Raw genomic sequence first — 14177 nt, 5'->3', positions numbered from 1 at the left:
GATAAAATTAATTTTACTGACAACCTAATTTTCCAGTCAAAAAAATGTTAGGGTGGAAAATTTCTCACCAGTCCCCATTGACACTGTTAGGCCCACAAGTTAGACCACAAGAAAAACAAAAGGTAAAGCGACAGACACTGAATAATAGAAGAAGATCGCTCCTCTGCATCCCTTTAGGGTGAGTAACCTTTCCTTCATCCATGTTTTGCCATCAGCTGTCAGGGCAAGGATGGTAAGATTCCAGGAGTCTGTGCCTGGAAGTCCTCCCAATCACCAGGGCTTTCACTTGTCTGAAAAAGTTTTGTGCAGTCCAGGCACAATGTGTATGTAATTAGTCCACATACCCATCAATAGAAGGCCTGCTTTCCAAAAACAGGTCCAACTGAGGCCTCTACGTACAGCTGTCTCGGTCAGCATGACAGGTCAAGGAAATAAGGAGGTCCTTAACATTTCACAGGAACTGGCCATAGACTTTACACAATTAACGTCTCCTGCAGTAGGCTCTGTCGGTCGGTGGGTTCCATTGTTGGCACACCTTCCATTTCTAGACGGCTTTAGTACACCATCCCGACATCAACAGGAGTCCCACGGACAAGTTGTTACTTACTTTACAAAGAAGGGGCCCTGATGGGCTCTTAGCCATGTCTGCTGGTTTCCTGGACCTCCAGCTCCTCTGGTTTTTCACATGGTATTTAGTCGTAGGCATTTCTATGGCATTCAGCTGAGGACCTCAAAAGTAGTAAGGGATTTCGATTGCACCCTTGTGATCAATTATATTGCTGGTTTACGGCTGGCTAAACAGAGGTGCAGAGAGGCATAGGGACAGCACCGAGGAGGGACTAGAACCCAGGAGTCCTATGCCTTCACCCCAAACCTCCCTTCCCTGAGGGGAGCAGACAGCAGCATTGTCAGCATGCCCATCCTCTCACCAAACTTTCTCCTTTTCCCGGCCACAAAAGTCCCTTTTTAGACCTGAGGCGAGCGCTGGCCTCCGGTGGGGGACAGAGGGACTAAGAACAGGCTCCCCAAGCCGAGATGTTTGTTGGGGTGAAAGTTTTACATTCTGCGTTGGCTTTTCCGTGGCCCGAGCCCCTCCACCAGGGGGTGCCCTTTAGTGTCTAACATCCTGGACTTGTTGATATCCCCCTGGGTGCAGGGAAAGTCAAGTCAGGGCTCCCCTGCTACACCACGCCCGCCTGCAGGGGCCACCCTGTGTCAGCCAGGAATGACAACAGTGAGCCAGCAAATACAAAACTTTCCAATGGGAGCTTTATTCAGTCCTCTCTCAAACAGTTAGAAAAGCCTATTTACAGGTGTTGGGCTGGATTGTCCTGTTCCCCTCATGTAAATCCAGAGACCCCCATCGAGCTAGGCCTGGAAGCTGAGCACGGTGTCAATCCAGAGCAGCCCATCGACGGCAGAGTCAAGGCTGGATTCTGATCCAGTTGGCCAGTGTGAATCAGGTCACTCCAATTCCATGCATGGAGTTGCCACCGGTTCAAATCAGGTGTGACTCCTGATTTACACCAGATGAGAGGGGAATCAGCCGCACTAAGGCCAGTGGGGTTACTCATTTACACCCAACAGGAAAAGCAGGCTCAAGTCACTTTGTCTCTGTCCCCTGGCCTAGGGCAGGATAGGAGCTGGCGCCCCCTAGAGGAGAAAGGCCGCAGAAGAATCTCCTCCTCCAGCTGCTGGAAAGCATCAAGCCAGGGTTGGGGGCGGGGGGGCTGAGGAGCATAACCCAGCCCTGGATCACCCCACAGACGTCAGGGTGCAGACCCACGCACACCTACCCCCCAAAATGCTTTTAACATGATCGCAACCTTAAGTCACATCTTGGAAGGTGCATCCAACTCCACCCCCAGCCAGGGGTTCCACGGTGATCAGCAAAGTAGCCCCTCAAAAACTGATGCAGAGGGACAGGACCAGTTAGCCCCCCCCTGCCCACCACCACAGGAGGGAAGGGGAGCGTGTCATCATGTAACCCCTTTGCTGCTGGAAAGAGATCTGCCAAAGGAGAGATCCAGTTCAGTTTGGGGGAAGGAGCGTACAGGGGAGGTGCTGCAATTTAACCCCTTCCCTGCTGGAGATCCACTGAGCTTCCTGATGTAACTGCTGGACACTCAGTGCAGTGGGCTCTCCCCCTGCATCGGATGGTGGGGAGCAGCAGTCCACTCCTCGGGGCTGGGCGCGGGGTCCCCTCAGGAGCTCTGCTTCTGCCTCTTCCAGAAGCGCTTGACGTCGGAGTGGCCGGCAGGCGTCACCACCATGAGGCGCTTGGCCGGGTTCTCGAAGACCAGCACGCCCAGGTCCCGGGCGTGGTTCCGCAGCAACTCAAAGTCCACCTGGGACAGGAACTGGTTGTACAGCACGCCTGCACGGGGGAAAAGGGAGGGATGGATGGAAGGAAAAGTGGGAGACGTGGAGAGATGGAATGGGGCAGAGGGGAAGGAAGGATGGATGGAAAGAAAAGGGGGAGACATGGGAGAGATGGAAGGAGGGGGAGAGGAAGGATGGATTGATAGAAGGATGGAAAAGTGGGAGAGATGGAAGGAGAGGGAATGGGGCAGAGGGGAAGGAAGGAAGGATGGATGGATGGAAGGAAAAGTGGGAGACATGGAGAGACAGAAGGAGAGGGGATTGGGCAGAAAAGGGGAATGAAGGATGGATGAATAGAGGGGAAGGGGCGGAGTGGGGGATGGAGAGAGGGATAAAAGGATGTGTGGAGGAATGGAGATGACAGAGATGGATGGAGGAGGACAAGGAGGCCAGGACAGATGGATAAGGAGAAGGGGAGGGAGGGAGAATGAGGCAGGGGAGATGAATGATGGATAAGTGGGATGGAGGAGAGAGGTGGATAGAGGACGGATGGAGAGATGGGTAAGTGGAATCGAGGGAGGGAACAGAGAGGCGAATGGGGCAGAGAGGGAGGAAAAAACCCATCAGGCTCCATCAGGGCACCATCCCCTCCCCTGCTGCGGCCCCCCCAGCATCCAGCCCTCCCTCCAAGACACTCACCCTCGGAGAAGCGCAGCCGGTCGCGCTCCAGCTCCCAGAGCCGGATCTGATCCGTGATGGTCGGGGGCAGCACTGGGGTCTGCGGGGGGAGCAGACGAGGAGTCACTCAGCAGCTACCAGCCCCACGACCCACCCACAACTCCCAAGGATGGAAACCATCTAGGCACCCATAGGGCCCTGATCTCTATGGTACCTGCCCCCGCCCACTGGGTCTCTGGACCCTCCCCCATCTCGAACCTGCCTCCTTCACCTGTCCTGCACTGTCAGTGATCAGCTTTTCTTCTAGCCCAGCCCCTTTCATCTCTGCCCTGGCTAGTTCATTCCAGCCCCGAGGAATTAGGGAAATACTGTCATCAGTGCTACACAGATTGGGGACCCAGGAGTCCTGGCTCCCAGCCCCCCGCCCGCTCTAACCCACTAGACTCCACTCCCTTCCCAGAGCTGGGGAAAGAACCCAGGAGTCCTGACTCCCAGCTCCTCACTTGTCTCAGCATCACGGGGTGCGCTCTGGTCCTTAGGAAGTGGATGATCTGCAGGCAAAGAGGACATTGTAACTGGCCGGCACCCCCTAGCAGCCACCCACAGCCTGTCCCTCCCCCCAGGGCTGTGGGTACAACCCCCCCTTGGATGATCCATCCCCGTAACCAGACTGTCCCCTCAGGGGGGGTGAGTGCGGGTCCATATGATGCCTCAGAGACAACGCCCCCCACCCTCAACCCCAGCTGTAACCACTAGACCCCACTCCCCTCCCAGAGCTGGGGACAAAACCCAGGAGTCCTGGCTCCCAGCACCCCCTGCTCTAACCCACTAGACCCCACTCGCCTCCCAGAACTGGGAATAGAACTTAGGAGTCCTGCCTCCTGGTGGGGGTGCAGAGAAGGGGACTGGGTTATCCAAAGCAGGAAATGTTTGATCCGTTTCTCCCCGCAAGGGGCAGGCTGGGAGCCCCACTGCGTGGGATCAGGGGCGATCCCGTCCCAGGTGGGAGCCCTCACGGGGTCTCTGTGATCCCATGGCCCCTGTCCCCTGGCTCTCACCTGCTCGGCTGTGATGCCGTTCGCGATGGCCTGCTGGACGCTCTCGCGGGTCACGTGGGCCACCACCAGGTTGGGGAAGCGATACTGCATCTCGGAGAAGAGTGCGATGAGCGCGATCTGCAGCTCCGAGTCTGGGGCAGGGCAGGGCGGGGCGGGGAGCGGATAGGAGACAATCAATCAGGTTGTGGCCTTATCTAAGGAAGCCCCACCCCCTGGAGGCATGACCAGCACCGTCCCATGGAATCAGTGCCCCCCAGAGAGTCACCATCCTTCGCAGCATATGGGGGACCCCACCCATAGATCTCCCTGCATGTACACACAGGGGTCAGGTTCACCGACCCTGTGTCAGAGGGGGAAACCGAGGCACAATCTGGGAATGGAACCCAGGAGTCCTGACTCCCAGCCCCTGTCTGCTCTGACCCATTAGACCCCACTCTCCTCCCAGAGCTGGAGATAGAACCCATCCCCCCTCCTCTAACCACAAGATCCCACTCCCCTTCCAGAGCGGAGTATAGAACCCAGGAGTCCTGACTCTCCCCCCTCCCCCCTGGCTCCCATGATTCTGGCCTGTTAGGCAGCAGTTGCTGCTCTCATTTACCCCCGCACTCCCCATGTGCCGGGGCCGCAGCGAGGAGGGGATAGGGGACTGGAGACTAGCCATGTGGGCGACTCCTGGCCCTTGACCTCTGACCTGTGTACGCGTAGACCCTGTAATTGGTCTCTACGACGATGAAGCCCTGGTTGTGGGTGTCCGTGGTGGTGCCGGAGATTCCCGAGGACAAGTTAATGGCCAGGCGGGTGGGGTAATAGCGCCGTGACTTCCTCTGCAAGGTGGGGAAACACGGGGTGTCTGCGGAGACCCTCATCCCATGCGTAGCTCCGCCGGTGCCCCTCCACCCCGACCCACAGCCCCCAGTTCCCCCCAGCTCCGCCGGTGCCCCTCAACCCGACCCGCAGCCTCCTGCTAGCCCAGCCCTGAGCTCCCCCCACCCAGGCTCTGCCAGTGCCCCCCAATCCCAACCCACAGCCCCCTGCTAGCCCAGCCCTGGGCTCCCCCAACCCCAGCTCTGCCAGTGCCCCTCAGTCCTTCTCCACATACCTTTCTCTGGAAGACCAGACCAAATTCCCGAAGGTGTTGAAGAAAATTGAGCAGCGAGTCACTCATTCCCTCCACCGAGTAATCCTGGGAGGGGGCGAAAGCAAAGACGCTTTGTTTCCAGACATAAGGAAGCCCCAGTGCGGCTCCCATATTATCAGTCCCCTCAGAATCGCTCCCCATAGCTCTGTCCTGTCTTCTCCTACATGTTCCCAGCCAGGGGGCTCCCAGCCCTGCCCCTTGGGGGGCGAACACCCAACACAATTCTCTCCCCACAGCCTGAAATTGACCAGTAGGGTCAATTTCACACAGCTCTCCCCTTAACCTCCCTCCTCTCCTCTCAGCAGCAGCCATGTCCCTGTAGATGTTTTCTACCATGTGTTGCAGGAGCAAAAGGAAGGAGGGTCTAGTGGTTTGGGCTCTGCGCTGGAGCTCAGGAGATCTGGTCTCAATTCCCTGACTCCCTGCATGATCTGGAGCAAGCTCCTTCATTGCTCAGTGCCTCAGTTTCCCCAGCTGCGCAATGGGCGCGATACCCTTTCCCTGTGAGGCTCTCTGACGCTATGATTGTAAAAGGGAACGAACAGCCAGCCGGTCTCCCATGGAGAGGTTCATGATAGAACTTACTGTGTTTGCCTTCTTGCCTTGTACAGCTGATCCAAACCCCAGTTAAAACAATTTGCTCAAGAGCAGGGGCTGGGAGCCAGGATTCCTGGGTTCTATCCCCAGCTCTGGGAGGGGAGTGGGATCTAGTGGGTTGGAGCGGGAGGAAGGCTGGGAGCCAGGACTCCTGGGTTCTATCCTTGGCTCTGGGAGGGGAGTGCGGTCCAGTAGTTAGAGCAGGAGGTTCCCAGCCATACCTTGCCAAGGGTGGAGAAGCTGAGCTGGAAGAGGAAGGACAGGATCTCCACTAGGTCCATGCCTCGGGTCTGCAGGGGAGATAACGAGGGGTTAAAACAGCCCCGGGGGGGTGGGAGGCAGGGATGCAAGAGGTAGAGCTGCTGGGAAGTGGGGAGGTAGTTTGGGGTGGGGGGGGCAGACAGTGGGGGAGGGAGGATAGTGGTGGGAAGGGGACTACTCCAGCAGCAGACAGAGGGGGGAGGCAGTGGGGGGACTCAATGGCCTGGGGGGCAAGAGAGAAAGGGGGGAGGCACTGGGGGTGGGGGCAGAGATCTCACCTCTGCGGACTGCAGGTACTGCAGCATGAAGTACCAGAGCTGGGAGGACGTGTCCAGCAGCAGGAACTGGAAGCCGGCGGAGGTGATGCAGGGGGGCTCTCCGGGTTCGCTGCTGAGGGGGTTTGGGGGAAGACAGGGATCAGGACTCAGCACGCCCCACAACTGCAGGCTGGGTCACTACAGCAGCCACTAGGAGGCAGAGAGGAGCTGGGGGTCCCCGGCCTGTCCAGCCCTCGGTCTTCCTCCTTAGGTGACCAGAGACGGGGGCTGGTTGCAGGGGAAAGGCCCCATGTCCCAGTCTCCCCGCCAAGCCAGCCAGTCCCCGGCCCTGGGGCTGGATCGGAGCCGGCGCCCCCTAGAGGGAAAGGCCCGTGTCCCCACTCACCTCTTCATGAGCCCGGCTTGGATGAGGAGCTGGGCTAGATCCTGGCTGACGGCGGCGCTGGGGGAGCCCACCATGAAATGCAGGATCACCTGGGCCAGCAGGAGATGGACACACGGACAGGTCAGCAACCCGGAACGCTCCAGACACACACCCCATTTGCAGGTGCTGCCCTTTTCTGCCACCAGAAGGCCTCTCAACCCTGTTCCCCTAGTCAGTGGCAAAAATCCCTCCTGGAACCCAGCCGCCCCGCCCCACCCCAGAGGTGGCTGCATCTCAGTGTGTGGGTGAAAGGATGTGAAGCATGCAAAGTGCTTTGGGATACTTTGTACTGGAGGTGTTTGGGAAATGTTTACGGCATTATCTTAGTACAGAAGTGTCCACCCAGTTGAGTCAATTGGGGTCTAGTGGTTAGAGCAGGGGGGGGCTGGGAGCCAGGACTCCAGGGTTCTATCCCAGCTCCGGGAGGGGAGTGGGGTCTAGTGCTAAGAACAGGGTGGTGGCTGGGAGCCTGGACTCCTGGGTCCTCTTGGGGTCAGCGCAGGGGGTTTACCAGCACTCACCTCCCATCTCTCCTCGGCGTATTTATCCAGTGACGGGACGTCCCGCGCGTGCTTGTCTGGTCCCAGCTGGCTGGTGTCATCGGACCAGGCCTTGCCCCTATAACCGGGGGCGAGACACAAAATGGATCAGGGTCAGAACAGGCCACCGGTTGGACCTGTGATCCAATGGGCACTGGCTCCTTAAACCCGCACCACGCCCTTGGAGTTACCCAGCCTGGCATGAACACAAGCCTTCTGCTGACTTCGCTGAGCAGCAGCGCCACAAGGTGGCCACAGGTGTGAACTGCAGGTGCCTTTTTATGGCAACTCGCCCCAGGTTACCCAGCAAGGCGGGTGGTACAGATGAGGATAGAACCCAGGAGTCCTGACTCCCAGCCCCACCTGCTCTAACCTACTAGACCTCACTTCCCTCCCAGAGCTGGGAACAGAACCCAGGAGTCCTGACTCCCAGCCCCGCTCTAACCGACTAGACCCCACTACGCCCAATTCGAGGTATGCAGAGAACCCAGGAGTCCTGGTCCCCACCCTTCCCCCTCACTCTACCTACTGGACTACACTACTAAATGACTCTAATTGGCATAGAGACCAGATCCAAGTAATTAAGTATTCTGATCTCAGTGATCCATCAGGACTCCTGGGTTCTATCCCCAACTCTGGGCTAGGACGCAGGACACCTGGGTTCTTTCCCCAGTTGTGAGAGGCAAGTGGGGTCTAGTGGGTTGGAGGGGGAGGGAGGAAGAGGCTGGGAGTCAGGACTCCTGGGTTCTATTCCCAGTCCTGATAATGATTTGTATTGTCATGAGTGGATCCGGTCCCGTCTCTGTGCCTCAGTTTCTCCCTCTGGGCAGTGAGGCTAGCGACTGCCCTGTGGGGGCGCTGCACTGCTCACGGCTGGGGTTTCGAGGGGGACCTAAAGGAATCAGGTATCCAGCACGGGCAGTCCAAGGGGTCAGTCAATAGAAAGAAGGCACCTAACTCCCTTAGGAACTCCCAGCCCTCCTGCGCAGGGTGCCTGGGCATCCATGCAGCAGCTCCCCACCCCCCATCCTCAGCTTCTCACCCGCCCAGCAAGGCGATGCGCAGGTTCTCCTTGAAGATGGGGTTCAGGACCAGCCCCTGCAGGCCCCCCGGGAGCAGCTGGGTGTGCCAGAGCCGCAGTCCCAGCAGGACGTCAGAGCTCTCCTCCTGCTCCCTGTGGCGAGACCAAAGCACGAGTGAGCTGAGAGCCTGCGGCCACCTCCAGGCTGCAGGGAAAGGGCTGGGACCCCAGCCGGGGGGGTCAGGAAGGGATCTGGGACCATGGGGTGACTGTGCACAATGAGGTGCATTATGGGAAGTTTATGACCTCCTCTGGTGCTGGTCACTCGACTGGGGAACTGGCTGACTCATGGGATACGGGGCCATTCTCCTCTAGGGGGCGCTGGTTCCGATCCTGCTCCAGGGCAGGGGACTGGCTGGCTTGCGGGGTAGGGAGTAGGATACGGGGCCTTTCCCCTCTAGGGGGTGCCGACTCCAATCCAGGGCAGGGGGACTGGCTGGCTCAGGGAGTGGCAAATGGGCCTTTCCCCTCTAGGGGGCGCCAACCCTGATCCAGCTCCTGGCCAGGGGCACTGGCTGGCTTGGGGGACTGGGTGGTGGTGACCCCAGATGAGTATTCAAAGTTCCAGCTATCCCACCCAGGCCACCTCAAAGGCCCTCCAGCCCCCAGACTCACTTGACGTATTCCTTCTTTACCCACAATGCCACAGCCGCCTGGGGGAGGGGCTGCTCCAGGAAGAGCATCCTCATCACGTAGTTCTTCGCCAGTCCCGGCAGCTCACTGTGAAACACAAAGCTCAAGGACAGGCCCCCAGGGGCACTCAACAGGACAGCTCGATTCGGGCATGCCTGGGCTAGCCAAGCCCATGGATCCAACCTCATCTGGCATGGCAGGAAGGCGGGATACCAGACTAGATGGGCCCATGGGCCTGATCTGGAATAGTAGAAAGCAGGCAGGATACCGGGCTAGATAGGCCCAGGGATCTGATCTGTAGTGGTTGGGGAGCAGGTGGGATACCAAGCTAGATGGCGGGGGAGGGATAGCACGGCAGGGGAGGGATAGTTCAGTGGTTTGAGCATTGGCCTGCTAAACCCAAGGTTGTGAGTTCAATCCTTGAGGGGGCCATTTGGGATCTGGGGCAAAAATTGGAGATTGGTCCTACTTTGAGCAGGGGGTTGGACTAGATGACCTCCTGAGGTCCCAACCCTGAGATTCTATGATTCTATGGGCCCATGGGCCTGGTGCAGGGTGACAGGCTATCAGGCTAGATCCAGGCCAACAATTCCTCCATCTCTCAGAATTAGCCAACGACCCTTGATACCCGACCTAAGAAACAGCCCCAATCCCCATCCCTATATGGGAACCCCAGGCTAGAACAGAGCCCCTCCAGCCCAAACTCCTCTCTCAGGGCCAAGACACCCCCTAGTGGACAGTGCTGGAACAGTCCTCCCACTCTGTCCCTTCCCCGGCTCAGACCCAGCCGTCCCGCCGGCGGGAGGGACCAGCCCACGCACCGGAACACAGCCAGGCAGGTGGCGGGGTGGTTGTAGAGACGATCCAGGATTCCCAGGCTCAGCCCCCGCAGGAATTCGTGTAGGTTCTTGCATTTCAGCTGCACCCTCTGCAGCTTCATCACGGAGTCCATCCCCTGGAAGGCAGCAGGACAGATCAGGCATGAGCAGGGAGCCTAGAAACGCATTGGCCACAGGAAAAAATGCACAACCACCTTCTCTGGTGGTTGATTTTTGAACGGACACAGCTAAACAGACTCCGAGAAACTGCCTCCGGCATCGAGAGGTTACCCAAGGGCATACAGGGGTTCGGGTTTTCCTGCAGCTCAAATTCCACTTCAGCCTCCCGCCGTGAGGAATTAAAGTTCTGAAAAGATGCCAGAAAATTTTAAAAATCCCCCCTAAAGACCGTGCCACTGAGCTCGGAAAGGACAAATTTCACGGTGATGGAAATGGCAAGGCTGCAGATGGCGTTCGAAGGCCGACTACTGTAGGACACGTAGAAAGCGCTGAACGTAAACAGAAAGAAAACGAACAAAAACGGGGGTGAACCAGCCAGGCCATCGACAACGGGAAAGGAACAATAAACTGAGTGGATCGTTTCAGGGTTTCACTACTGTAAATATATCAGTAAAATGCTGTGTTCAACAGATACCGAGATATATTCTGGCTCGGGAAACTGAAGTTTAGCGTTCCATTGTAATCCCGGAAAAACAGATTTTTATGGTTTGTTTTTTTTTTAAATTGGAGAACGTTGGGGTTTTTATTACGGAAAACTAGCATCCTTGATCATGACGAAGGGGATCTGTGCCACGTAACCCACCTTTACCTACCGTGTACTCCTTCTCCCTCTAGTGGCAGAACCCCAGTGAGGTTTCTGACTCCCCCAGCACCTCTGTGGTCTGGGATCTGCCCCCTAGCTGGGGTGCGACATTAGTTTGGCTCCACTCCCTTGTGATTTGTGACTAGAGGCTAATCTGCACCAGGCATGAGTGGATATTTAGCACTGGCACTTGATGTTGGGAGCTTCAGCTGATAAGCTCTTAGGCCTGATTTCTAAAAGGAGTGTTATTATATGCATTACGGTAGCGCCCAGACAGGCGAAACCCAATTGCGTTAGGTGCTGTACACACATGCAAGGCAGGTGCAGCTCCAAAGAGCTGAAAATCTCCAGTTAGGGGCACTGGTTTATTGTTATTATTTATTATCTGTAGTCCAGTAGCACCTAGGAGCCCAGACATAGACCAGACCCTACAGTGACAGGCACTGCACAAACATAGAAGAAAAAGACAGTCTCTGCCCCACAGAGCCGACAATCTAAGCATTAAGACAAGAAACAGACGGGCAGGGAACACATGGGAAGAATGAGACAGCGTCGCTCGGCAGCTGTGACACACCAGCAGCCAAACAATTACAGGTGTGACAAAGTGGGCATATTCCATGGTTTTGATTAAGCCAACGACCGTGCCTCAGTTTCCCTCTGTACTCTTCATTGCTGCCGATTGGGGGCAAAAGTGTTACATCTGCTCTTGGGGCAGAACAGGACACACAAGGAACACGTGTTGTCTGGCTGTCTGGGGCAGACTGAAGGGGTTGTTAAAGGCTGACCCGTACCAGTGGAAAACCCAAGACGATGATGGAAGCCGTGACAGGGAGGGGGATGAGGAGCCGGCTTTCAGGAGAGGCCGGGCTGCTCTCACCTGGGACTGGGAGAAGGACTAGATTGGAGTTCACAGCAGCCTGGCCAGATGGATTATGTCTTAACCTTCATTGCACCAGTTCTAACCTAAGGACTTCTAGTCAATTACTAAACCCTGCTCCGCTTCAAAAAGGCTGCTGGGTGTCCCTGCAAACACAGGCTGGAATGCACTGGTCCCTAAAGAGGGTACAAGTCTCTACAGGAGTCTAGTTGGGCAGAGCTCACAGGATGAAGCAGGAGGGCTGGAGCCCAGAGAGTCAGTCTCGGAGGAAGAGTGGGACCCCTCGGGGGTCTGGCCCACTGACAGGGTTCCCCCAAGGGCCTGGGTAAAAGCTGGGGGCACTGACACGGTGGATCCGCTGCAGCAGGGGCCATGACCAAGGAGAGCGTGAAGGATGACGACGGGGAAGCTCTGCGGACATGGTTGGGGCAGCGGGGGAGAAAGCACAAAGGGGCCTGTCCGAAAATGTACCAAAGCGATGGAGGCTGGGATTGAGGGCTGACCGGAGGCAAGAGCTGAGATCTGCATGGGGAATAAGAGATGATTGGGCGGGGCCAGGCCATGGGTTCTCACAACACATTTTTTGGTGTCCTCAGAATGCGGCCACCAACTCTTGCTGGTGGCCACTCTGACAACGTTTCCTAAAATACTTAATTAACTTTAGGAAAAACAAATAAATATGCACAGATATTGGTGTTCACACCTCAGCTGCTAGAGGAGGGCCTCATCCTCCCTGATTGAACTAACCTCGTTATCCCTAGCCTGATTCTTGCTTGCATATTTATACCTGCCTCTGGAAATTTCCACTACATGCATCCGATGAAGTGGGTATTCGCCCACGAAAGCTTATGCTCCAATACGTTTGTTAGTCTATAAGGTGCCACAGGACTCGTTGCCGCATGCACAGATACACATCCAAATCATGGTAATTTATTTATGTTGGGTTTTTTGGGGGGTTTTTTGCAGACGTAATAATAAAAGTAATGTCCAGTTGTCTCTATTCTTTACTGGACCTACACAGAATAGAAACACAAATAAGGTGCTTTGCACATTCTTGTCGTTTTGTGCTGGTGTTTCTTTGGCTTTTTTTGGTTGCCTTTTTTTTTTTTTTTTTTAAAAAAGATCTGCTAGGTAGTAAGTCTGTTCCTGTGAAAAGTGATGCTTGTTAATACCGCTCTTCAGAGCGGCAGACTTGCTAGCTAGCCGGGAGGCTGTGAAAAGCGATATTAACAAACATACAAATATCAATTCTCGCAGCAGACTTACTCAGCCCTGGCAAGCCAGGGGACAAATTAAGCCCTGGATGGGGAGGTGGGCAGGGAGACAGCAGGGGGCCAGGGGAGACGGATGGGGGGCCGGAAAGGCAGCAGGGGTTGAGCCAAGAGCTAGCACTTGCTGCCGTGCAGCCGGGGTCCAGGGCCGGAGCCTGCTGCCCGCCACCTCAGGGCTGAAGCCCGAAGCCCGAGCCTCACTGCCCCTGGGAAGGTGGGGAATTCACTGGCAGCCTGCTCCTCTGACGTTTGTGGTTCCAGAGAGGGGCACAGCCCAACCCCTGCTGGTGGCCCTGGGGCAGGGCCCAACGCTTTGCACCCCCCCAGTCACTGCCCAGCAGGCTGTGGCCACGAGAAAAGCTCCAGGTGGCCACATTTGAGAAACAGGAGGCTACGGCGTGAACGGCTTTGGAGGCAAGGCAGCAAGACTTAATGGACAGACACTCCAGAGAACGAAGTTCTAGTCCAGGCTCTGTCACTAGCCCGCTAAGGGACCTTGGGCAAGTCACCACTTTGTGCCTCAGTTTCCCCCAACCAGGAAAATGGGGATTATCATAGAGTCATAGAAATGCAGGGCTGAAAGGAACTTCAAGAGGTCATCCAGCCCAGCCCCCAAGGACACTGACCTCCTTTGTACAAGGCCTTGAGATCTGCATAAAGGATCCCTCCTCCCCATGTCCCCTAATTCCCACCTTCTAATGCAAAGTGGCCCCCTCTGCTCCCCCCACAAATACCTTACCAACCCCCCAATTCACCCCTGCCCCCTACCCCCCAATTTCCCAGCCATCCACCCATCCCCATGCCACAGCTAGGAGGAAGGCTGCTGCTGATCCACCCCCCAGGTATCCCCCCATTGGGCCCCCCATTACCTAGCAATGCCCACATCCACCTCAGGGGTTCCCCATTCTGCCCCCCTCACTTCCCTAGCAATCTCCCCACTGCCCCACCCTTGCTACTAGAGGGGATTCCTCTCTGCCCCTACCTATATCCCTAAGGTCTGCCCCCCCCAACCGTGAGGGCTCCCCTCTCTGCCCCCCCCAATCTCCCCCTCCCCCCAAGGGCTTCCCCTCTGCCCCCAACCTCCCCCTCCCCCCAGGGCTCCCCCTCTGCTCCTCCCAACCTCTCCGTCCCCCCGAGGGCTCCCCTCTCAGCTCCCCCCAACCTTCCCCTCCCCCCCGAGGACTCCCCTCTCAGCCCCCTGAGGGTTCTCCTCTCTGCCCCCCCCCAGCCCAGGGGAACCCACCTTCTCTCACGCCTGAGCCGCTGCCCCGGGGACGAAAGGCCGCGGGCTCCCTCCAGCGCCGTGCCCGCGGCCCCACGCGCAGCCACCCGCCCCCCAACTCAGTCCTCCAAATTCCCATCATGCATCTCACCCCCCC

The 14177-nt window shown here is 57.0% G+C and overlaps 1 protein-coding gene across 4 annotated transcripts; it reads right to left on the bottom strand.

Moving 5' to 3' along the window:
• Positions 1 to 49: 49 nt before the first annotated feature.
• Positions 50 to 14169, bottom strand: GTF2H4 (general transcription factor IIH subunit 4). 4 transcript variants are annotated; one of them, XM_074971301.1, is made up of 14 exons: positions 14042 to 14169; positions 9831 to 9964; positions 8992 to 9249; positions 8338 to 8469; positions 7278 to 7374; positions 6718 to 6806; positions 6333 to 6441; positions 6015 to 6083; positions 5158 to 5241; positions 4750 to 4882; positions 4059 to 4189; positions 3504 to 3551; positions 3022 to 3100; positions 50 to 2377 (listed from the first exon to the last, which is right to left on the bottom strand). In XM_074971301.1, the coding sequence occupies exons 2-14, from the start codon at positions 9959 to 9961 to the stop codon at positions 2205 to 2207; spliced, it is 1533 nt and encodes a 510-aa protein (XP_074827402.1). In that variant the 5' UTR covers positions 9962 to 9964; positions 14042 to 14169; the 3' UTR covers positions 50 to 2204. The 4 variants fall into 4 exon arrangements, with proteins under 4 accessions (XP_074827402.1, XP_074827404.1, XP_074827401.1 ...); XM_074971303.1 differs by having other exon boundaries at positions 8992 to 9096; XM_074971300.1 differs by having other exon boundaries at positions 51 to 2377; positions 6333 to 6444.
• Positions 14170 to 14177: the final 8 nt, after the last annotated feature.

Source organism: Natator depressus, chromosome 14 (assembly GCF_965152275.1).
Source record: "Natator depressus isolate rNatDep1 chromosome 14, rNatDep2.hap1, whole genome shotgun sequence".
NCBI classification, from domain to species: Eukaryota; Metazoa; Chordata; order Testudines; family Cheloniidae; genus Natator; species Natator depressus.
Note: the sequence above shows the minus strand (reverse complement) of the source record. Positions and strands in the feature narration are given on the sequence as shown.